General features: G+C 47.9%; 7 protein-coding genes across 7 annotated transcripts; 4 read left to right on the top strand and 3 right to left on the bottom strand.

Annotated features, from left to right (window-relative positions):
• Window positions 1-10: 10 nt before the first annotated feature.
• Window positions 11-6,049, bottom strand: N7511_003147 (RNA helicase SLH1; the record flags this gene model as incomplete). Its single annotated transcript, XM_057125572.1, has 1 exon — window positions 11-6,049. The coding sequence occupies one exon, from the start codon at window positions 6,047-6,049 to the stop codon at window positions 11-13; it is 6,039 nt and encodes a 2,012-aa protein (XP_056987731.1).
• Window positions 6,050-6,413: 364 nt separating this feature from the next.
• Window positions 6,414-7,320, top strand: N7511_003148 (palmitoyltransferase YKT6; the record flags this gene model as incomplete). Its single annotated transcript, XM_057125573.1, has 6 exons — window positions 6,414-6,434; window positions 6,506-6,564; window positions 6,621-6,644; window positions 6,713-7,082; window positions 7,139-7,231; window positions 7,285-7,320. The coding sequence occupies 6 exons, from the start codon at window positions 6,414-6,416 to the stop codon at window positions 7,318-7,320; spliced, it is 603 nt and encodes a 200-aa protein (XP_056987732.1).
• Window positions 7,321-9,633: 2,313 nt separating this feature from the next.
• N7511_003149 (FAD-dependent oxidoreductase) lies at window positions 9,634-11,184 on the top strand (the record flags this gene model as incomplete). The annotated part of the gene is made up of 3 exons (XM_057125574.1): window positions 9,634-10,262; window positions 10,351-11,036; window positions 11,090-11,184. The coding sequence occupies 3 exons, from the start codon at window positions 9,634-9,636 to the stop codon at window positions 11,182-11,184; spliced, it is 1,410 nt and encodes a 469-aa protein (XP_056987733.1).
• Window positions 11,185-12,337: 1,153 nt separating this feature from the next.
• On the top strand, window positions 12,338-14,211 carry N7511_003150 (uncharacterized protein; the record flags this gene model as incomplete). The annotated part of the gene is made up of 5 exons (XM_057125575.1): window positions 12,338-12,491; window positions 12,544-12,614; window positions 12,667-12,794; window positions 12,855-13,036; window positions 13,091-14,211. 5 exons carry the CDS (start codon window positions 12,338-12,340, stop codon window positions 14,209-14,211), a joined length of 1,656 nt encoding a protein of 551 aa, XP_056987734.1.
• Window positions 14,212-14,514: 303 nt separating this feature from the next.
• On the bottom strand, window positions 14,515-15,121 carry N7511_003151 (uncharacterized protein; the record flags this gene model as incomplete). The annotated part of the gene is made up of 2 exons (XM_057125576.1): window positions 14,515-14,735; window positions 14,956-15,121. 2 exons carry the CDS (start codon window positions 15,119-15,121, stop codon window positions 14,515-14,517), a joined length of 387 nt encoding a protein of 128 aa, XP_056987735.1.
• Window positions 15,122-16,371: 1,250 nt separating this feature from the next.
• N7511_003152 (multicopper oxidase) lies at window positions 16,372-18,238 on the top strand (the record flags this gene model as incomplete). Its single annotated transcript, XM_057125577.1, has 4 exons — window positions 16,372-16,681; window positions 16,739-17,034; window positions 17,098-18,000; window positions 18,065-18,238. The coding sequence occupies 4 exons, from the start codon at window positions 16,372-16,374 to the stop codon at window positions 18,236-18,238; spliced, it is 1,683 nt and encodes a 560-aa protein (XP_056987736.1).
• A 696-nt stretch (window positions 18,239-18,934) lies between these two features.
• On the bottom strand, window positions 18,935-19,537 carry N7511_003153 (zinc-binding alcohol dehydrogenase family protein; the record flags this gene model as incomplete). The annotated part of the gene is made up of 2 exons (XM_057125578.1): window positions 18,935-19,203; window positions 19,261-19,537. 2 exons carry the CDS (start codon window positions 19,535-19,537, stop codon window positions 18,935-18,937), a joined length of 546 nt encoding a protein of 181 aa, XP_056987737.1.
• Between the last annotated feature and the right edge of the window lie 419 nt (window positions 19,538-19,956).

Genomic DNA, 19,956 nt, shown 5'->3' on the forward strand with positions numbered 1-19,956 from the left:
TGCTATGATTTTATTCCTTAGCAGGAGCGCTTGGCTCGGTGACGAGCTGAGTCTCAATGGCACTGTTGATATCCACTTCCACGTTGGAAACAGTCCAAACCATTCCGACGTATGAGTCACTGATGACCTTGATGTTGACACGGGCCTTATTGGCAGTAGTCGCCGAGGAAGATTGTGCGAGAATACCTTCGGGGAATTTAACAGATGAGCGAACTGTTAGTCCACCGTTATTCTTGTCGTTTGAAGGTCCACCGCGGCTAGGTCCCGCATCGGAGTGAGGCTTGCCCTTCCCCTTGCCATTTCCATTGCGCTTGGCAACTGGAGGCCAGGACACTCGCTTCAATCCAAGGAGCTCGCCATCACCGCCATTCGGTGTCACACTACAGACAATCAAGAAGAAGCCTTCGGTCTGTGGCTTGGGGAAGCGGGGCGCGTAAATTCGGCATTCGGGATTTGCAGGGGCATTGCGTCGAGCTAGTGACACAGTAATGCCCTTTTCAGATATGCCCGAGATCGAGACAGACAATTGAGGAAGTTGGGAGGCAGCACGAGTAAAGTTGTAAGGGAGCTGCAACTTCTTGACAAGAGCGACAACTGCACCGTTAGACTGCGAGGAAAGCGAGGCTAAAGTTCCTGGAAGACCCTGTGGTGGCTTCTCAGTTCCAATGCCCGGCATAATGGACAGAGGGTGGTCTTCAGGCCAGCGGGCTGACTTGATACATTGAAGAAGTGTCATCAACATCTGACAAGCAGGCAGATATCCAAGCTCGGCCATGACGTCGATAGACGCCTGGATGATACGAATTCCCTGGTCGAGAACAGATGTTTGATCACCAACGTAATCCGTGATCGGAAGGTCAATGCGAGACATGTAAGCCTGCAGGAGCAGGAAAGCCTTAGTGTGCGGATCCCACAGAGGCTTATCGCCCATACAGTCGATGGAAAGAGGCAAGTTCTGCGCGAGTTCCGCATTGATCAAGTCTTCATTATGCCGGACAGGCAGTTCGTCAAATTCAGTTGCAGAACACATCCAGCTCAGAACATCTTGGAAGGTCGGCTCACGTTTGGCGTGGGACACGAGGTGCCGAATCGTCTTGTGGGATAGATAGTAGTAACTCATGATCTTGCCAAATGGCGTAGAATCAACCTCACCAGTGGCCGAGTCGACGAGAACACAGGACGACTCAGCGAGGTCGTTAAGTGATTTGCCAACCAGCTCGATCATGAACTCCTGTGCAGTCGCTTGAGCTGCCATGGTGTTTTGTTCCTCCGCTGAGATCTCCAGGCCGTAATACGATGGATTCTTGTGAAGACGGCGGAAAAAGAAAGTCCAGGTCAAATAGTCCAATGCGTCCTGTTGTGTACCAATGGTTCCAGCAGATACTTCAGCACCCAAGTGGTTGTCCAGAACCTTATGGAGGGTGGACTCGACCGGGAAACCAGTGTGAAGGAAGTGCTTATAGAACGCCTTCTTGGAGTCCTGGGTGAAAATGCGGGCGATACCAGAAGTATCGAACTGTGGACGACCGGCACGTCCCAACATTTGCAGAACGTCAGTCAAGTCCATATCACGATAGCCCTCAATCTTTGCGTCAAAGAACTGTGTGCCCTTGACAACGACAAGATGCGCGGGAAGGTTGACACCCCATGCAAGAGTACTGGTGGCCACAAGGATCTGGATCTTGTTGTTGGCAAAGAGTTCCTCTGCCAATTGACGATCAGATTCGACCAAACCAGCGTGATGCAATCCAATGCCAAAGTTTAGGGCTTCTCTGAGAGCATCATCCTTCACGCGTGCAAGGTTCAATTCAAGGTCATCTTCGGACATGCGCACGAAACGACGAGGGTTGTCCTCCATGCCACAGTAATTGATTAAATCCTTGGCAGTGAGACGAGTCTGCCGACGGGATGCAACAAAGACAATGACAGGCTTCTCCGGAGAGTGGTTCTTGATGGCGAGGAATGTCGGGCGATTCATTGACTGCATAAGAGGACAGAATCCGCGCTGCTCAGGGAATCCGTCGATGAAGATCTCAAGGGGGACAGGACGAACGGAATGGCGGAAGTTGTAGAGACCCTCTTTAACACCAAGCCAGTTGGCCAGATCACTGGCATTTGCACACGCAGTGGACATGCCCATGAGACGAACGGATCCCTTTGATTGCGAAGCAATGTAGTTCATTCGGGAGACAATGATCTCCAAAATTGGACCACGGTCTCCACCTAGCAAGTGAATCTCATCAATGATGACGAGGCTGACCTTCCTGACGTAGTCACGAGTCTGCCAACTACGCGAGATACCATCCCACTTCTCAGGCGTAGTGATGATGATATCAGCATCGCGGATAGTACGTGTATCAGGAGTGTTATCACCAGTCAACTCAACAAGCTTCAGCCCCATTGGTCCGGTCAGACGTTTGCGCCAATCCTTTACTCGCTCCCGAACAAGAGCTTTCATTGGTGCAATATAAACGACCTTAGAGCCGGGCTTCTCACGGAAGGCCCACCACATAGCCAACTCGGCGGCCACGGTCTTTCCACTACCGGTGGGAGAACCAAGGAGAACGTTGGCCGGTGTGTGGTAAAGTAAGTGGAAGATCTGCGTCTGCATGGGGTTGAAGAATTGGAAACGCTCGCCATACACTTCTTCAAGAATAGGATTCTTCAAAGCTGAAATGGGCAATGGTTGAAGGTTGAGGAGGTCAGTATACACACTCTCTGTGTCTGGACGAATGAGATGCTGGAATGAAACAGGGGTAACAGTCTCAGCGCCGAGCCAACGATCGGAAATCAGGCGAATGTAGATTTGGCTTGGGAGTGGGTCCGATAGCGGAATGGTGAAGTTAAGCTCATGGTCATCATAAAGCTTCTTTCGGCTGAGGATAAAGTACTCGTGGTGGTAGATTTCTGATGTCTCCGAGTTTTCAACCCAGACCCAGAAAGACTCCGAAGCGCCATGATGGCGGTCATTCCAAGTGAACTCTGGATAGATGGATAAGCGAATGCGAAGAACGTCGCGGTTGAGAGGAGCAATCTCAGTCTCAACACTAAGGGTAGGGAAATTGTCCAAGAGCTTCGACAGAGTGTTCCCCATTCGCTGGTTATGAACAAGCTGTCCGATTTCAGCAGGTTCCATTTCTTTCATCGATTCAATGGATGTAGTAGGCAACTTGTCGTCTAGGTTCCGGAGGATGGGCTGGGGCAAATCAAACTGCCTGAACGGGTGATCGAATGGCCAAATTTGTTTCTCGATTGATTTGCAAAGAGACAAAAGAACCTGACATTGATAACCCCAGCGACGATTCAATGCAATCATGAAAAGCGCGCGGCAGATACGAGCAGCGTTTTGCGCGACGTATCCAGTGTCTGATGCCAATGCGAAATCCTCGATCTTGGCACGAGAGATGTAAGCTTGCAGCAAGAGGTTCGTTTTCGCATGTGGCGTGTCATTGCCTCCTGCTACTTCTGTTTGAGCAACTTCATCCCTCAGTCTCTGCAGCTCCTTCGACTCGCTGTCTCTGGATTGAATGTTGTCGAATTCACCACTCATACTGATCATCTTGAGGACGTCAGCTTCGCCAGAGCGAGGACGCATCATCTCGTTGAAGATCTCGACACTGGTCTGCAGAACATAATACTGACTCGCAATGCGGCCAACATCCTTGGCTTTCAGATCCTCTGTTTTGTCGTTGAAGATGATCATCTGGCTCTTCTGTAGTACCTGCGCCGCTTGGACGATCAACTGCCGACGCCGTTGAACCAGCATCGGGTCATCACGTAGCTCAGCATATTCGATACCATAGTTGCGTGGTTCGCGCTTCATACGCACAAAGAGGTATGAGTATCCGAGCCATTGCACTGCCTCAGGAACCGATGTAACTGTTCCCAGAGAGATCTCAGCGTTCAAGTTATCCACGAGTCGACTAGAGAAGCGAGACTCGATTGGCTGCTGTGCAGTGACGGCAGACAAATAGTGATTCAGCTTGTCGTGGGTGGTACAAATGAAGCCGATACCAGTGTCTTGGAATTGAGGACGGCCTGCACGGCCAAAGATCTGCATGACATCCAGAATGCTCAGGTCGATGAATTTACCCTCTTGAGGGTTGTACAGCTGGGTACCCTTGATGACTACAGCAGCAGCCGGAAGATTAACACCCCATGCCAATGTTGCAGTACAGCAAAGGACCTTAATCAAACCCTCTGAAAACATCCGCTCCATCAAATTCCGATCGCTACGAGTCATACCAGCATGATGGGTTCCAAAGCCACTCGCAAATAGATCTCGTAATTCACGTGCACGCGCATGTTTCATGTCACGAAGGGCGTTGGAATAATTTTCGTGATCATGGCAGCTAAACAAGTCTTCCCGGCCCTCCTCGGCAGCCAGCTGCTTGAGCATTCTAGCGGTCATGACAGTATCCTTGCGGGAATGCACGAAAACCATGACTTGGTGACCTCTTTCCAACATGTCGCGAACTTTTTCATACGCAACAGTATCGATGTTTTCCCGAGACTGCTTAGAACCTGGCTTTCCTTTGACACCGATGAAATGTTGCTCTAGAGGCACTGGTCGGAATGAGGAGTCAAAGAAGAACATGCCAGCCATTTTGTTAACTTTCAAAAAATCGGCAACATCGGTGTAATTCGGAAGTGTAGCTGATAGACCCACGATACGAATCAAAGACTGGGTGCTCTCAACCTGACGTTGGGTTCGAGCGACCAAAGATTCAATGACCGCTCCTCGCTCATCATGCAACATGTGAACTTCATCAATGATGAGAAGGCGAACCTTCTGGACAAGTTCAGTATCTCCGGTGCTTTTCCGTGTCACAACATCCCATTTCTCAGGGGTGGTAACAATAATTTGGGTGTCAACAATCTCCCGCTTGGTCAACTGCATGTCACCAGTCAGTTCGCGGACCTTGACACCTAGCCAAGCGAGCCGCTTTCCTAGCTTCTCCGTTACTTCGGCGGCCAAAGCCTTCATTGGAGCCACGTAAACAATTTTGAAGTCGTCAACTTGGACTGTGAACTCGGTTGCCTCTGGGTTCTCCAGTGGATTGGGAGTGGTGTTCTTCGCAATCACACTGAGAACAGTCAACATAGCCGCATCAGTTTTACCGGCACCGGTTGGGGCACAAATCAGCATGTTCTCGTTGGTTTTATAAGCTACATCGTAAAGCAAGCTCTGCATACGATTCAGAGTTTTGTAGCCCTTAAAGGTACCACGACACAGGCCATCCATGCTGGCGATCTCAACCAACTTCTGGCCTTTCCCTAGAGTTCCAACTTTCCCAGCCGGGATCTCGTACTCGGTGTAATTTGGTTCCTCAATCTGCTTGCTACCCAGAGGCAAGCCATATTTCTTCCCACTGGCAGAAAGAAGATTTCCGGATGTGTGCTGCTTGAAAACATGTGGATAAGCAGGTTCTGACCGGCTCTGAGCTGGCATCAACGCTGCGTTCTTGTGTTCGAAGTCACGTTGCCACAGGGCATGTTCTCTCTCCGCTCTGGTTTGAAGCCGTCCAGCCGCAAGTCCATCTGTTTGAGATTCCAAGCGAGGCCCTTTGTCAGACAAGAGCTCCCCTCTGTGACCGATAAGTTCAATGACCAGATCCAGATCATCGAATCCAACAATTTCAGCCAAAGACATTTGTAGCTCCTCATCATTGCTGTCAGCGGCCAACGTGGCGATAATTTGCTGGGATAACTCTGCTGCGTCTATGCCGGAATTCCGAATAGCCAGGTCCTGACACTTGTCTTCCAGCCATAAACGGTTGTACATGGATTCTTGTTCCATAGGGAATTCGTCGGTTCGGTCGAGCTCGTCTATGTCGTCGGAGGTTTCATCGTCGGAGCTGATGATATCCCAGACATCATCAACGGTTCCAGGAGAGGAGTAGTCGTCGTCAAAATCCAAATCAATATCACTTCCATATCCGATGGGTTCCTGCGGAAGCTCTTGGGGTAGCTTCAGATCGGCGATAGCCTGGCGCATGGCTGCCAGCTGCGACAGCCACTGCGACTCGGTGGCCGAAATATCGTCCATGTTGAAAAATGAACGGATGTCTTGTTCAGAATCAAGAAAATGGACAGTGAGGGGGAAAGCCAAATGTAGTCATAGGGCAGAGCTGCAGGGCAGAGCCGGTCGCATGACAAGAGCGGTGTACATCTTAAGGCCTGAGGCGGCAATGCGGAGGGCGCATCATTGTTATCGGACTCAGGGACCCTGTTTCAAGCTCACTCACCTTGCTTCGTCACTTCAGACCTCACCGCTGACTTTGTGCTCACCTCTACCTGGCCTTTAAATAACAGGTCGCCATCTGATAAATAGCTGCGCCCCAAAGCCCCACCATCCCCAGCATCCTACTTGCCTCCTGTTCTTGTGTGGACGACGAATCCTCGAAGTCAAAATGAAGATCCTTTATATGGGCGTATGTCGCAGTTCAAAGCCTTCTCCTTGCCGAGTCAAGCTATTTTCAATGCTGACCCCCATCCATCGCAGGTTTTCCGGAACGATACCACTCCAGCACTTCAGCTATGCGGGGAAAAGGACCTCAGCAGGTATGTCACTCACAGCCTCCCACACAGTTTACAGCACGGTAGCTAATTTTTTATAGCTTTTCGCGCTTCACTCGTCAAAAGTATGTTTCCTAGTCTTGCCTCTCTCCTCTCCGAAACGTACAAGTCGCTAACCCCACCACGCCACCAGCTACGATGAATTCTTGATGCTCTTCAACCGAACCGTTGCCGAAAAGACAAAGCCTGGACAGCGACAGGATATTGAGGAGAAGGCCTACACATTCCATGCCTATGGTCGCACAGAGGGTGTTGCTGGTATCATTGTCACCGATGGTGACTACCCTGCCCTGGTGGCCCACCAACTTCTGGGCAAGATTGTGGATGAGTTCCTTGCCAAGCACCCCCGGACTTCATTCTCGGATCCTGCCCTCCGCGAGAATGCTTGTCCGTTGCCGGCTCTTAAGGAATACATTATCAAGTACCAGGATCCTTCCCAGGCAGACAGCATCATGAAGATCCAGCAAGAACTTGATGAGACCAAAATTGTTCTGCACAAGACGGTATGTTGCCATCGCCCTTGGGAATATACTTTTTTAGATATCTGACGCCTTCTTAGATCGAGAGCGTTCTGGAGCGCGGCGAAAAGATTGATTCATTGGTTGCCAAGAGTGATGGACTGTCAGCCCAGAGCAAGATGTTCTACACCCAGGTTTGCTCCCCGGCACTTTCTGTTTTGTATTCATACTGATATATTGAATACAGGCCAAGAAGCAGAATTCATGCTGCATTTTGATGTAAGGCTACCATTAAACGAATAGCGAATACGGTTATGCCTGCTGTTGAACCTTTCTTATGCGTGTAATCAAACCGTGAAACGATGCATGCTTGCAGCTATACTAGGTTTCATTTGGTGATGTTGATATCAAGCTCTCATTAATGTGGATTTTTTTATTGTCCTGTCTGTGTACAGTCGTTCTCTTTCGCCATAGAATTTGCCATCAACCGTGAGCATCATCTTGATTGGACGTCACTTTTATGAATTCTATGTACAGAATGCAGCCCTGCTGTAATTTATTGCGTAAATATTCAGCGAGGTGTAAGCTAGTAGGGGTCTGAGGAATACGGGTGGAACCGAGTTCGCTGGGCCTAAAAAGTGGATTACGTGAACACCGTGTTCTGGACCACTGCAGGATCGCGGGACTTAATTCTATCCACATGTCTTGGTCCACAGAAAAAGGACTGGAAATTACCTTCCATGTAACTTGTGCGTTATTTCCAATGCTAGCGACATGGTCAACGTTCCTGGCAGAAGCAAGGGCTGCTCAGAATGTCGTCTGCGCAAGTTAAAGGTGCTTTGTTCCTAATATAGACGATATTATATTTATTCTAACTGCTTCCAGTGTGATGAAGTCCTTCCTGAATGTTTATCATGCCGGAAGAAGGGTTTACACTGTTCGGGGGCTCGGAAGGGTGCATTTTTTGTGCATTCTACTCCAGCAAAACCACCAGCAAGCTCCATCGTTCAGTCTACATCACTGGAGCACCCATTTCAGCAACCTCTGGAAATTGATAAATCGGGGTGGTATCCTTCTCTAACCATATATCAACCAAGTCGTGCTCATGCTTTTGATCGTCTCTTCGTGTCCCATTTTATTGAATCATTTGGACTCAAAGCACCGGGGTCTACAAGACAACCGCCGAATTGGCTGGATGAACTAGCGATCTTCACTGTTACACCCGATCTGCCACTGGTACAGCATTCTATCAGAGCGAGCTCCATGATTTTCTATGGGACTTTGTCAAACGATCTTTCGATTCAAGCAGCAGCATGCAAGTGGTACTCAAGGGCTCTTAATGGCCTACACAGACTATTATCACGACATCCATCTCACTTTGCAGGTGATATTATATGTGCCGCTGTGATGCTCATCCATTTTGAGCATATAGCGGGTACATCAGATGAAGCATGGATTCAGCATGTCCAGGGTGCCACGAAGATGCTTGAAGCCGGTGGACCTGAAAGTTGCCGCGACGGGTTTATGCATCAGCTGTTTCGTCATCTCAGACTTCTCACAGTGGGTCCAACACCAATTTGCTTTCGAGATATTCTGCTAAACCTTCTTGCATAAAGTTTGTTGCCGCAATTTCGCAGAATAAGCAGCACAGCTTTGCCTTACCAGAGTGGAAAACCATTCCTTTCGAAGTTCATTCAAAAACCGCTTTCGATGAACTGATCGATATCCTATTCGACTTACTCCCGTGTCTTGCAGTTGCGGACAAGATTGCAACTACAAGTAATACGGATGACTGCTTACAGGAAAAGCTCAAAGCAATGGTAATTGGCATAATGCTCCAGCTTCACGGATGGTGGTCCCAATGTTTTTCCATGATGAGTGCAATTGAGGCATCTGCGGAAGAATGGATATGCGCCAACAATCAGCATATGAATCAAGATCCTTATGACCCCAGTCATTTTCCTATGCTACTACATGCGGATATGCCAACAGCTGCTCTTGGGTCCCTTTATGATTCCGCAAACGTGATAGCACTTCGCCTTCTGTTTCTTTCGTCACCGTCTGCATATCTATACGAGGAACGAATCCGGCGGCATGTGCAGTCCATAGTTTCCGCCAAAAGTTTCATAGCAGCAGTACCCGGCCCAGTATCTGGTCGTGGATCACTGATGCTAGGATTTCCATTGAAGATAATCAGCATTTGGAACCCCCCTACTCAGGAAGACCTACAAACAACGCCAGATTCCCGAGGGCTGAGCGATGATAATGACTCAAAGGTCTCTTCTATGAGACCCAACGAGCTATTTGCGCATGTAGCATCTTACATTTTCGAACATCACCGGGAAAAATTCAGAACAATGTCAACTTGATGAAGTTGCACAAGTGGATCAAAGTTGCCAGTCCCATGATCCTGTCAAACCTCTGGACCCACAACTTAATCCTTGCGCTAGGCTCTATTGGGCTAGCTTTGCGGACCCACATGCGCGAACTCCATCTGGCATTATAAGACTCTGGCCTCGCAACTGTGTTCTCACTGCTCTTGAATTTGGGTTTACTCATTCTTTTCAAAATCTATCTCAATAGCTAGGGTATAACGATGAAAATTGTTATCATCGGCGCCGGTATCGCTGGATGCGCAGCATATCTGGAGCTGCAAAAGCATCTTCAAACCCCTACCGAGTCCGACGAAGAACATGATATCATGATCTGTGAGGCCTATAGCACAGATTTGGATGTTTCTGCAAATGAAAGAAAAGAGGAACACACACATTCCTCGACCCTTCTCGTTGGAGGTGGACTTGGCGTTGGTCCGAACGGATTGAATGTTCTCAGGCGCCTCGATGAGACTTTGCTAAAAGATGTTGTTCGCGGTGGATATACCATATCCACCTCAAACATGAAAAGTAAGAATGGATGGCAGCTTGTTAAGATGAAGAATACTTCACTCGATAACAACGACAACAACCCGGAAAGCATGTGCATGGTGGCGACCAGTCGCCATTCGTTCTGGCAGGCCCTGCGATCAAGGATTCCAGACGAACACATTATCAACAAGAGAATCTCGGAAGTTGTCGTCCGTACTGAAGAGAAAAACTTGATCCAATTCGCTGATGGCACTCCCCCACTGGAAGCCGATCTAGTCATCGGTGCCGACGGTGTCCAGAGTACTGCCAAACGAGCTCTCTTTCCGGATACCAAAGACGACCCGTATCCTCCCCATTATGAGTAAGTGGATTTCCATTGCCTCTCCTTTTGTATATCGGGTGAAGACTAGAGTGGAAAAAGTGAATTAGCTGCTGATATTTTGCTAAAGGGGACTCGTCGGCGTCGGCGGATTCATTCCTGCCAGTGATGTCCAAGGGCTGGTCGAGAAAGGATCGATGAACTTCATATTTGGGGGTAATGGCTTCTTCGGATACTTCTACTCTGAGAGTGCGAAGTCCGCAGTTAACCGCGACTCGCCATACCACGTCTCCGAGCCCGGGGATTCTCTCGCCTGGTGGTCGACATACGAGATTGAAGAATGCCCAGATCGTCAAACTCTCGATATGGCGGATGTTACTCGGCAGCTTCGGGAGCGACATGCAGACTGGAAGGATCCAGTTGTTCGAAAGATTATTCAATCGCTCCATGTGGAGAACATGTACCCAACGTGGACGTCTCCTGTGCTTCCGACATGGGAGCGAGGTGGGGTAGTTCTTGTCGGTGATGCAGCACATGCGCTACCCCCAAGCTCAGGACAGGGTTCCTCTCAAGCATTGGAGGATGTAGAAGCATTTGTTCTATTTCTGGCTCACTATCTTCGCAAGCATGGCGCAAATGACCATAGTTCACCCGAGAGTCAAAAAGGGGCTATCCGGGTTGCTGCACAGCAGTATACGTCTCTGCGACAACCGCGAGTGAAGGAGATTTTGGAGTTTGCCCAGAAAACTCAGAACAGAAAACGTCAAATGGGACTGTTCCAGGAGTACTCAATGTACACGTTTATGAAATTTATCGGTAAGTTTTTTTCTGCAAAGCATTGTGTGAGTTGTATTAACCATTTTGGCTAGGACTTTTCCCTAGTCTCTTGGATAGCCAGATTCGCAAGGTTTCAAGTTACAACATCGCAGAGGAAGTTGCAAAGGTCCTTGTCACTGAAAAATAAGAATGCGTTTCTAATCAAATAGCCGCGCTATGCTCAATATTGCGACATGCAGGCAGAAGTCCCCAGAGGCAAGGAACATAAGCCACTAATAATATGTTCGACCCGATCAACCCCGGTGTCAATCAGCTCTTTCAAAATGCTATGGGCTGCAAATTTCCGCATGTTTTACTGTTGTTTCATCATCTTCGTGGTTCATGTTAATCAAGACCCTACTGATCGGACATACCGAGATTGGTAGCCTCAAACTGATTTGTATTTCCCCCACCTCTTCTTGCATCGGCTTATATTTCCTTGTAAAAGGGGCGAAATGACAGCCTAGCGCCTAGAAACTCTAGAAAATATTCCTCTGTAACCCTAGGAGGATAAATTTGATCGCTTCAGGGATGGCATTGGTTAGCGATAAGACCACACCATGCTATCACAGCACAGTCCACCATTCGGGTTTAACTCGACGCATAAGAAGCAATGATATATTCCAGAAAACGCCTCGTTGCCTCAATGCTTTTGTGAACCGCCCGAATTGTGCTGTTAGGCACCGCTCAGACCCCGCTTTTTTGTTCTGATATCCCAATGGGCTCGAGTGTCGTTCAACTTATGAAGTGGTTCACCTGATAGCACGGGAAAATAACCTAGAGCACACGGCACACATGAACTGAAAATACCAAGACATGCACCTCACCCCACATTCCTGCCGGCCCACTTAGGGGGAAGATCTGACAGTACTACTTATCCGTGCCGGGGATATCATGAATTATAGTCGCATTGGAATACGTTCCACTTTGCCTGGGTTCTGAGAACGGATTTCCGGTTGTAAATAGAATGAAAATACAGCCCTTCCTCCAATGGCCGGCACGTATACAACGGGACAACAACTCGGACCCCGAACGTGGCGTTTGGGCTAAGCTCAAACAAGATCTCTCAACCCCAACGATGATTGGTCAAGATACGATCTTACTTTTCTTGGAAGTCTTATCTTCTCCTTGCTATATGCAGGCGAAGGAAGAACGCCACGAGCTGTGTAAATGGTATCACGTCCGAAGTGGCATGCATGGCCCCAGGCCTTGGAAATATGTATAAAGTGTCAGCCTCTCCGAGATTTTCACATCTCAGCTGTACTTGTCTGTAACTGGCAAGTGCCATTCACTGGGCCAATATGACTGCAACGGAGAATGATGTTGAGAAGAAAGCGGGTATGGCCGTTGAGCCTGCCGAGAGCCTCCCTTCAGCTGAGGGGGATATGTCGGTCGGCGAAGTCAATCCATTGAAGCGAAACCTCAAGAATCGTCATATGCAGATGATTGCTGTTGGTATGCAGTATTGCCATATATCTCGAATTTATTTGCTGACCTGATTGACCAGGCGGTGCTATTGGAGCTGGTCTGTTCGTGAGCACCGGAAGTGCATTGAGAACTGGCGGGCCTGGGGCTTTGGTATGTTGGCAACAGTTTTGATGCAGGTCATTTGCTGATAAATACCAACCAGTTGCTTTGTTACTTGATCGTGGGAGGAATGCTTCTTCTCACAGTTCAAGCCCTGGGAGAATTAGCTGTGCTATTTCCTGTCAACGGTGCTTTCTTCTCGTACTGTGTTCGCTTTATCAGTCCAGCCTGGTTTGTGCCCCATGGATTCAATACCAGCCACAAGACCTAACGATTTATATATTCTCATAGGGGCTTCGCCGTTGGTTGGGATTATGCTATTCAATGGCTAATTATTCTACCTTTTGAACTCACGGCTGCTGGCAAAACCATCCAGTTTTGGCGAGATGACTTGAACGTTGGCATATGGATAGCAGTATTTCTCGTTGTGCTTTCCGCAATCCAATTCTTTGGCGTGAAGGGCTATGGAGAAGGTAGGTCTAGTCATCATGAAATTGCATGAGACCTATACTGACTGCAATTCACAGTCGAGTTCGTCCTCGGAATGATCAAGGTCACTGCGGTGATCGGCTTCATCATCCTCGGAATCGTCATCGACTGCGGCGGTGCACCGAAAGGAGGATATATTGGGACCAAATACTGGCGTGACCCTGGCGCTTTCACAGATTTCGAGGGTTTCTGCTCAGTCTTTGTTACGGCGGCGTTTGCCTTCGGTGGAACAGAGATGGCTGGTCTTGCTGCCGCCGAGGCCGCGAACCCAGCAAAGTCCATCCCTAAAGCAACAAAACAGGTCTTCTGGCGTATTATGATCTTCTATGTTCTTGGAACATTTATTGTCGGTTTGATCGTGCCTTCCAACGCCGATTGGCTGCTTGGAGCTTCGGGTTCCAACACCAAGGCCTCGCCTTTTGTCGTCTCAATCCAGAATGCCGGTATCTCCGGTCTACCATCTGTCATGAATGCGATTATCACAATTTCAGTTATCAGTGTCGCTAATTCTGCAACCTATGGATCCAGTCGAACTATTCAGGCCCTGGCTTCGCGGGGTATGGCGCCTAAGTTCATGGCATACATTGACAAAGGAGGTCGCCCTCTGTGGTGCATTCTACTTCAAATCGCCTTCGGATTCCTTGCGTTTATTAACGAAGCACCGTCAGGTGGTCAGATCTTCGACTGGCTTCTTGCGTTATCTGGAATTTCTGACTTCTTCATTTGGGGAAGTATTTGTTTTGCGCATATTCGCTTCCGTTCGGCCTGGAAGGCTAATGGGCACTCGGAAAAGGAGCTTGCATATGCTGCTCCCTTCGGTGTTATCGGGAGCTGGATCGGTCTATCGCTGAACGTCTTGTGTCTCGTTGCTGAGTTTTACGTTTCTGTTGCCCCGAAAGATGCTGAAGGCTTCTTTGAGAATTACATCGCCGCGCCGCTGGTAATTCTCCTGTTCGTCATCTGGATAGTCTACACCAAATACAACAAAGACCCTAAGCTCGACCGTGGTGGTTGGCTTGTCCCGGTTGATAAGATGGATATCACTACTGGTATTCGTGATGGTGCGCTTGATGTTGACCTTCCTCCCAGAGTCGAATATGCGACATGGGGCGAGTGGTTCAAAGCAGCTCCTCTGCGGGTTCTCCGCTCTATTTTCTGATTATAGCCTTCGCTTTGTGAGACTGAATTGTTACAGAATACCATATGTGTCTCAATGTTATATTGTACAATGTGTAAAAGAAACAAGCTTTTTTTGAGAAGCTGTATCATGTTTCTATTTGATTGACCAAACATATGCCGAGCAACTTGTTAGTTTCAGTAACTAACTTATATTCATTGACAATGGAATATCATAACAGAGACTCGTGACTGAGAACTTTGCAAGACAATTATGCTTTTCTAGTCTTCTCTGCAACTAATTGCTATAGCCTAGTCCAACAAAAGTCTCCGAGCTGGACTTTCGCTAGAAATCTTCCGAAGCCTTAACGACAACAGGGAAGTCACCAGTCGGTATATCCCCATCAGGAGTCCAAATAAGTCCATAAACGCCAGTGATATTTGTTGACTTGGCCCAGAATTGCGCTTCAAGCTCGGTATTGTTGTTGTACACCAACTGCGAGGCGAACAGTGCGAATCCTGTGACAGTCCCGTTGACATAGGCGATTCGAGTAAACGGCAACACTCCTATTTCGTTATCCTGCTCGATGAACATCGATCCTGCCGAAGTGCCATTCACGAAAGTTGCGTTGGCAATCCAGCATTCGCCGGTTATCGAGGCAAGATCCCAGGTGAGGGGGTAACGTTGGCACTACTATCGTTTGGGTCTTCTGTGATGTACAACAGGCCTTGAAAAGAATATCAGTATCGGGGAAACAGATTGGACAATTTTGTTGGGGACTCATACCGTCATCAAGACCGTAGGCAATGGGCCACGAGGAGGCGTTCACTCCATAAGCATAGAGTGTAGCATTTGTTTCGGCACCGCGCTTGACATAGTGAGATGGACTTGCTAAGGCATAGCCAAAGAAAAGTTGCAGGATAAAACAATTGACAACGTAGTATGCATGCATTATGCTGCCCTTGTCTGAAGTGAGGTATAAGACTGAGAGGAATGTGTATTCCTAAATTATCAACAAAGGAGCAGACACAACCGGCGCTAAATCAAGTGTGTTGGTAAAATCTTTACAAATTACAGGAAAGAGTCGGCCGGGAGACCCATAATCACATTCCAAAAATATTCTAGCAGTTCTTGTGCCTAGGTATCTCTGCTTGGGCTAGTCCAACCAGGAAGTTAGCTATACGAAGGCAAGATCTACTCAATCCACTGTTCTTTGAAATCAATGCCTGCAAGGCTGACAGGCTAGATCGATCTTTTTGCAAAATTCTCTGCGAGCCCACGCAAATCCAATGCTTAGTTTGCGTAGCTAACGACGGGTTGGGCCCACTCCTGCTGTGGGCTGGCGTGGACCTGAACCTGACTGACCGCGCACCCCCTGTCTATTTTTGTAAAATAGACTCTATGGAACTGGCTGTTGTATATCAAAAGCTTGCCACATGGTCTTTGGATTGTGATGCCAAACAGTAAAGAAGAGGAGCGTTATTAGATTTGATGGCTAGGAAAACAGACCAGTTGAAAGGACGGCGATGCGCTATGTAAGGCCCCTCCCGTGCCGTCGACAAACCTGAATCGATCCTCAAAAATAACCTTACCATGTCTCCACTTGGCGCACAAGGTAAAAATAAGTTAACACAGGCAGCACAACTCCTGTATAAACTATACCATCCTTTGATCGATGAGTGCCGATCATTGCGCTCCGAAGCTCCGCTGACTACGCAAATCGCGGGTATGACTTTTTCCATCAAAGCAGAGGACCGAAGAAACACGGCTCAATATCAAATGTTAAAGTTTATGCCTCTGATATTGCGCTGATCTTTTATGCTAGGTGGCGCCAAGAATAGCATTCCCCGTTTATTTCCACATAACGTTCGTTTTGGATCATCGGTCACAGGGCGATTGGGCAAGAGATTGCGTAGATCGTAGTAGCCCATGGCAGCTGGTTATTCTATACCTTACGTACGTAGGAAAACATTGGAAAGGATCCCAATATGCGGCATATAACCCTCCAGCAGGGTTGGTCTTGCGAGTATTTTTCCCGACGTGGAATACCATGAGCGAGCTAGACTATCAATTCTAAGTCATTGTCCTTGCTCGGCCTTGGATTAAATCTTTCTTCTCTCTTTGCAATCGAGGACCTTCGGATTCAATTTGCCTCCAATATTTATCTTTATACATGATATTTTTTGTGTATCCTTTGAAATCATGCTTCTCCGGAGTCTTTTCATCTCTTCGCTCCTACCATTGTCCACAGTCAGAGGTGCAGACCTACCAGTGAAGTCGACAAGGGACACATCTTGTGTGAATAGCGCATCTGACAGATCATGTTGGAAGGATGGCTATGATATATCCACCAACTACTACGAGGAGGTTCCCGATACCGGTGTTGTCCGCGAGTATTGGTTCAATGTCGAAAATACCACTGCCTCACCAGATGGTGTTGAGATGCCTGTTCAACTGATTAATGGCTCTTTCCCTGGACCTACAATTATTGCCGACTGGGGTGACACTGTTGGTAGGTCAGATTCTTCAAGAAAATTGGAACCTTCTGAACTAATATCCAAATACTCAGTTGTGCACTTTATGAATTCACTGGAAAATAATGGCACCGGTCTTCACTTTCACGGGATTCGTCAGAACTGGACAGATGGAATGGACGGTGTCCCGAGTATCACACAATGCCCTATTGCTCCGGGCGATTCCTTGACCTACCGCTGGCGTGCTGTTGAATACGGTACTGGTTGGTACCATTCGCACTTTTATGTGCAGGCATGGGACGGAGTATTTGGTGGTATCTTGGTCAACGGCCCTGCTACTGCAAACTATGACGTTGATCTTGGACATCTCTTCTTGAATGATTGGTATCACGTATGTACTACGCTGTTGCTGTCCTGTTTGAAGACACCTCACGGATAGTAACTCTTAATTTAGCAAACCGCCGACCAACTGGTTACTCAAGCGTCTACAGGTGGGCCGCCCACCGCACCCAATGGTTTGATCAATGGAACGAATACCTACGGTACAAACGGATCACGATTCGAGATTACATTTGAGCCTACCGTTAGATACCGTCTGCGACTTGTCAATGCCGCAGCAGACCAACATTTCCGTTTCATGGTTGACAGTCACCACCTTGAGGTTATTGCGGCTGACTTTGTTCCAATTCACCCGTATAATACTACTCAGCTAAGTATTGGCATGGGGCAGCGCTACGATATCATCGTGACAGCAAAAAATCTTACAAGCGGCAACTTTTGGCTACGTGCCATTCCCCAAGAAGCCTGCTCTGAGACTGATGCTGTTGACAACGTCAAGGGAATCATCCGCTACGACAGCACCTCTGCTAAAGATCCTACTACCTTTGCCTACGGCTACACAGACTCTTGTGCTGATGAAGCTTCTTCGGATCTGGTTCCCTACCTGCCTATCAATGCCTCAGAAACCTACACATATGATGCATCGGAAAAGGTTGCTGTCGAGGTTACCGACAATGCTTTGCTCTGGACTATGAACAAGACTTCGTTCCGTACCCAGTGGGAGTATCCAACTTTGCTCCAGGTTGCCGAGGGAAATAATACATGGACCAACAAGCAGCGTGTCATTCATCTCCCAGAGGCTGACAAGTGGGCTTACATGGTCATTCACTCACCTTTTGCCCAGGACCACCCAATGCATCTTCACGGCCACGACTTCTGGGTCTTGGGGTCCGGATATGGCGAGTTTGACTCCTCGAACCCGGACGCTCTCACGTTGGTCAATGCCCCTCGACGTGATGTCGCAATGATGCCGGCTAGTGGCTACTTGGTTATTGCAATTAAGACTAATAATCCTGGTGTAAGCCCACATTTGGAGATCTCAGCGATATTGACTCAACCTTATTGATCTTTCATTTTCATAGGCTTGGCTCATGCACTGCCACATCGCTTGGCACACATCGGAGGGCTTCGCCGTCCAGATTCTCGAGCGTCAATCTGAGATTGAGACTGACTACGCTCAACTGAATTCTACGTGTTCCAATTGGTCAAAATATGTACATGGTGATGATGTGACCCAGTATGATTCTGGCGTCTAACATTAGTATGAGAAACATCATAACGTTGTATGAGCTCTTCAGTGATAGCTCCATATACAACAATAATCAATGAAAGCATTATATTCAAATTCCCCGTGGGATAGAATAAACCAACTTTTTCCCGCGCACTTTCCCAGCTCGAACGAGAGAAATACCTTCCACCACACCTTGCAATCCACCTTCGTTGATATCATGAGGCATAGCGCGCACTTTATCACTTGCGATTAATTCTTCGAATCGACGATAAAAAGCAATCATGAAAGTTTTATCTTCAGCTGAAGGTTCCCAGGTCTTACCCATAAGTGTGAACCGTCGCCCAAAGCAGGTATACACAAAGTTCCATGCAGTCCGTATCGTTGTAGACGCAGGTAGAAGTTCTGCCTTTGTTGGTAGATTGGATACTGGCATTAGAGAAGCGTAGACATAGTCCAATGATTGGCTATTTGTTTTCTGTGGTGTGAAACATTTGTAGCAAAAACTGGCTGTGTCCGCGTTGGCTACGCAATCCAGGATCAGTGATAATCCAGTCTCGCTTACCAAGTCTCTGACTTGCTTAACTGCATTTAGAGACTTATAGTCAACAATTTTATCGGGTCGTAGCGACTGAACCCAAGCTGCAGTTTGGCTAGAGCATGTTGTGATAACTCGGAGCCCAGATCTCGAAATGAGTTAGCGTGGACTATAGCTTCTGATATTTTATACCCACAGTTTTGCAAATTGAATTGCAAAGTTCCCCGTCGCAGAACTTCCTCCGTATATCAGAATCGTCTGATTGATCGGTGTCGGGTTTACCTCTGGCAAAGGGAGTTTCAAAACTTGATACAAGGCCTGTGCCGCAGTGCTGATTCCCATTCCGATTGTAGAGGCCTCCATGGATGAAAATGAATCCGGCAAGCGTATGACGAGTTTCTCGTCTACATTCAGATATTGGCGAAATGAACCAATGCTGTAGTTTGCTGCATGACCTAAGGGAGATATTAGTAATGGAATGATAGGACCCTAGAAAAGCAAGAAATGCATACAAGCATGCACGAAGCCAGCTACACGGTCACCGATAGACCAGTCATTGCGAACTCCTTCTCCGAGTTCGACAACCTCGCCGGAAAAATCGTACCCCAGCCCGGCGCCTGGTCTTCCGTAGGTATCCAGGGCCATCCAATCGGAGGGGTTGAGACCGACAGCATGTGTTCGAACTAGGAGTTGACCGACTTCTGGTGAAGGAATAGATATGTCGTCCACGACTTGTCCTTCGCCTTGAGCTTTCACGACCACTGCTGATTGAATCTTAAGACTCGCCATTGTGGGCAATTGAGATTACCGTTTTGGATGCTTCAAACGTTTTGGTAGAATTTTTATAATTTTGGAAGAATTCAAATACACTGACAATTAGTCTGATATATACTTTCAATAAATAATGAGCGTAAGTGAAGTATATAAGTCGTTACCGCTGCAACGATGGGCATTAAATCCGGGATATAGTATGACGCCACCACTTAGGCTATAACCGCTAAACACGCTCGATTTCCGATCTCAAAGCTTATTGTAAGCATCACTCACTTTCAATAAGAGAACCCGAGTTTTGTGTTTGGTTTTGCAAACTTTTGAGGGCCCTCCTCAGGTGATGCAGAGCGCGGGGAGAAGATCCGTAGGCTATCAACCGATAGCCTATTGATAGCCTATCAGTGTCGGGCTAATAACCATGGCATCATAACATTCTG

This window comes from Penicillium nucicola (assembly GCF_028828085.1).
Source record: "Penicillium nucicola strain IBT 29836 chromosome Unknown utg000002l, whole genome shotgun sequence".
In the NCBI taxonomy this organism is placed as follows: domain Eukaryota; kingdom Fungi; phylum Ascomycota; class Eurotiomycetes; order Eurotiales; family Aspergillaceae; genus Penicillium; species Penicillium nucicola.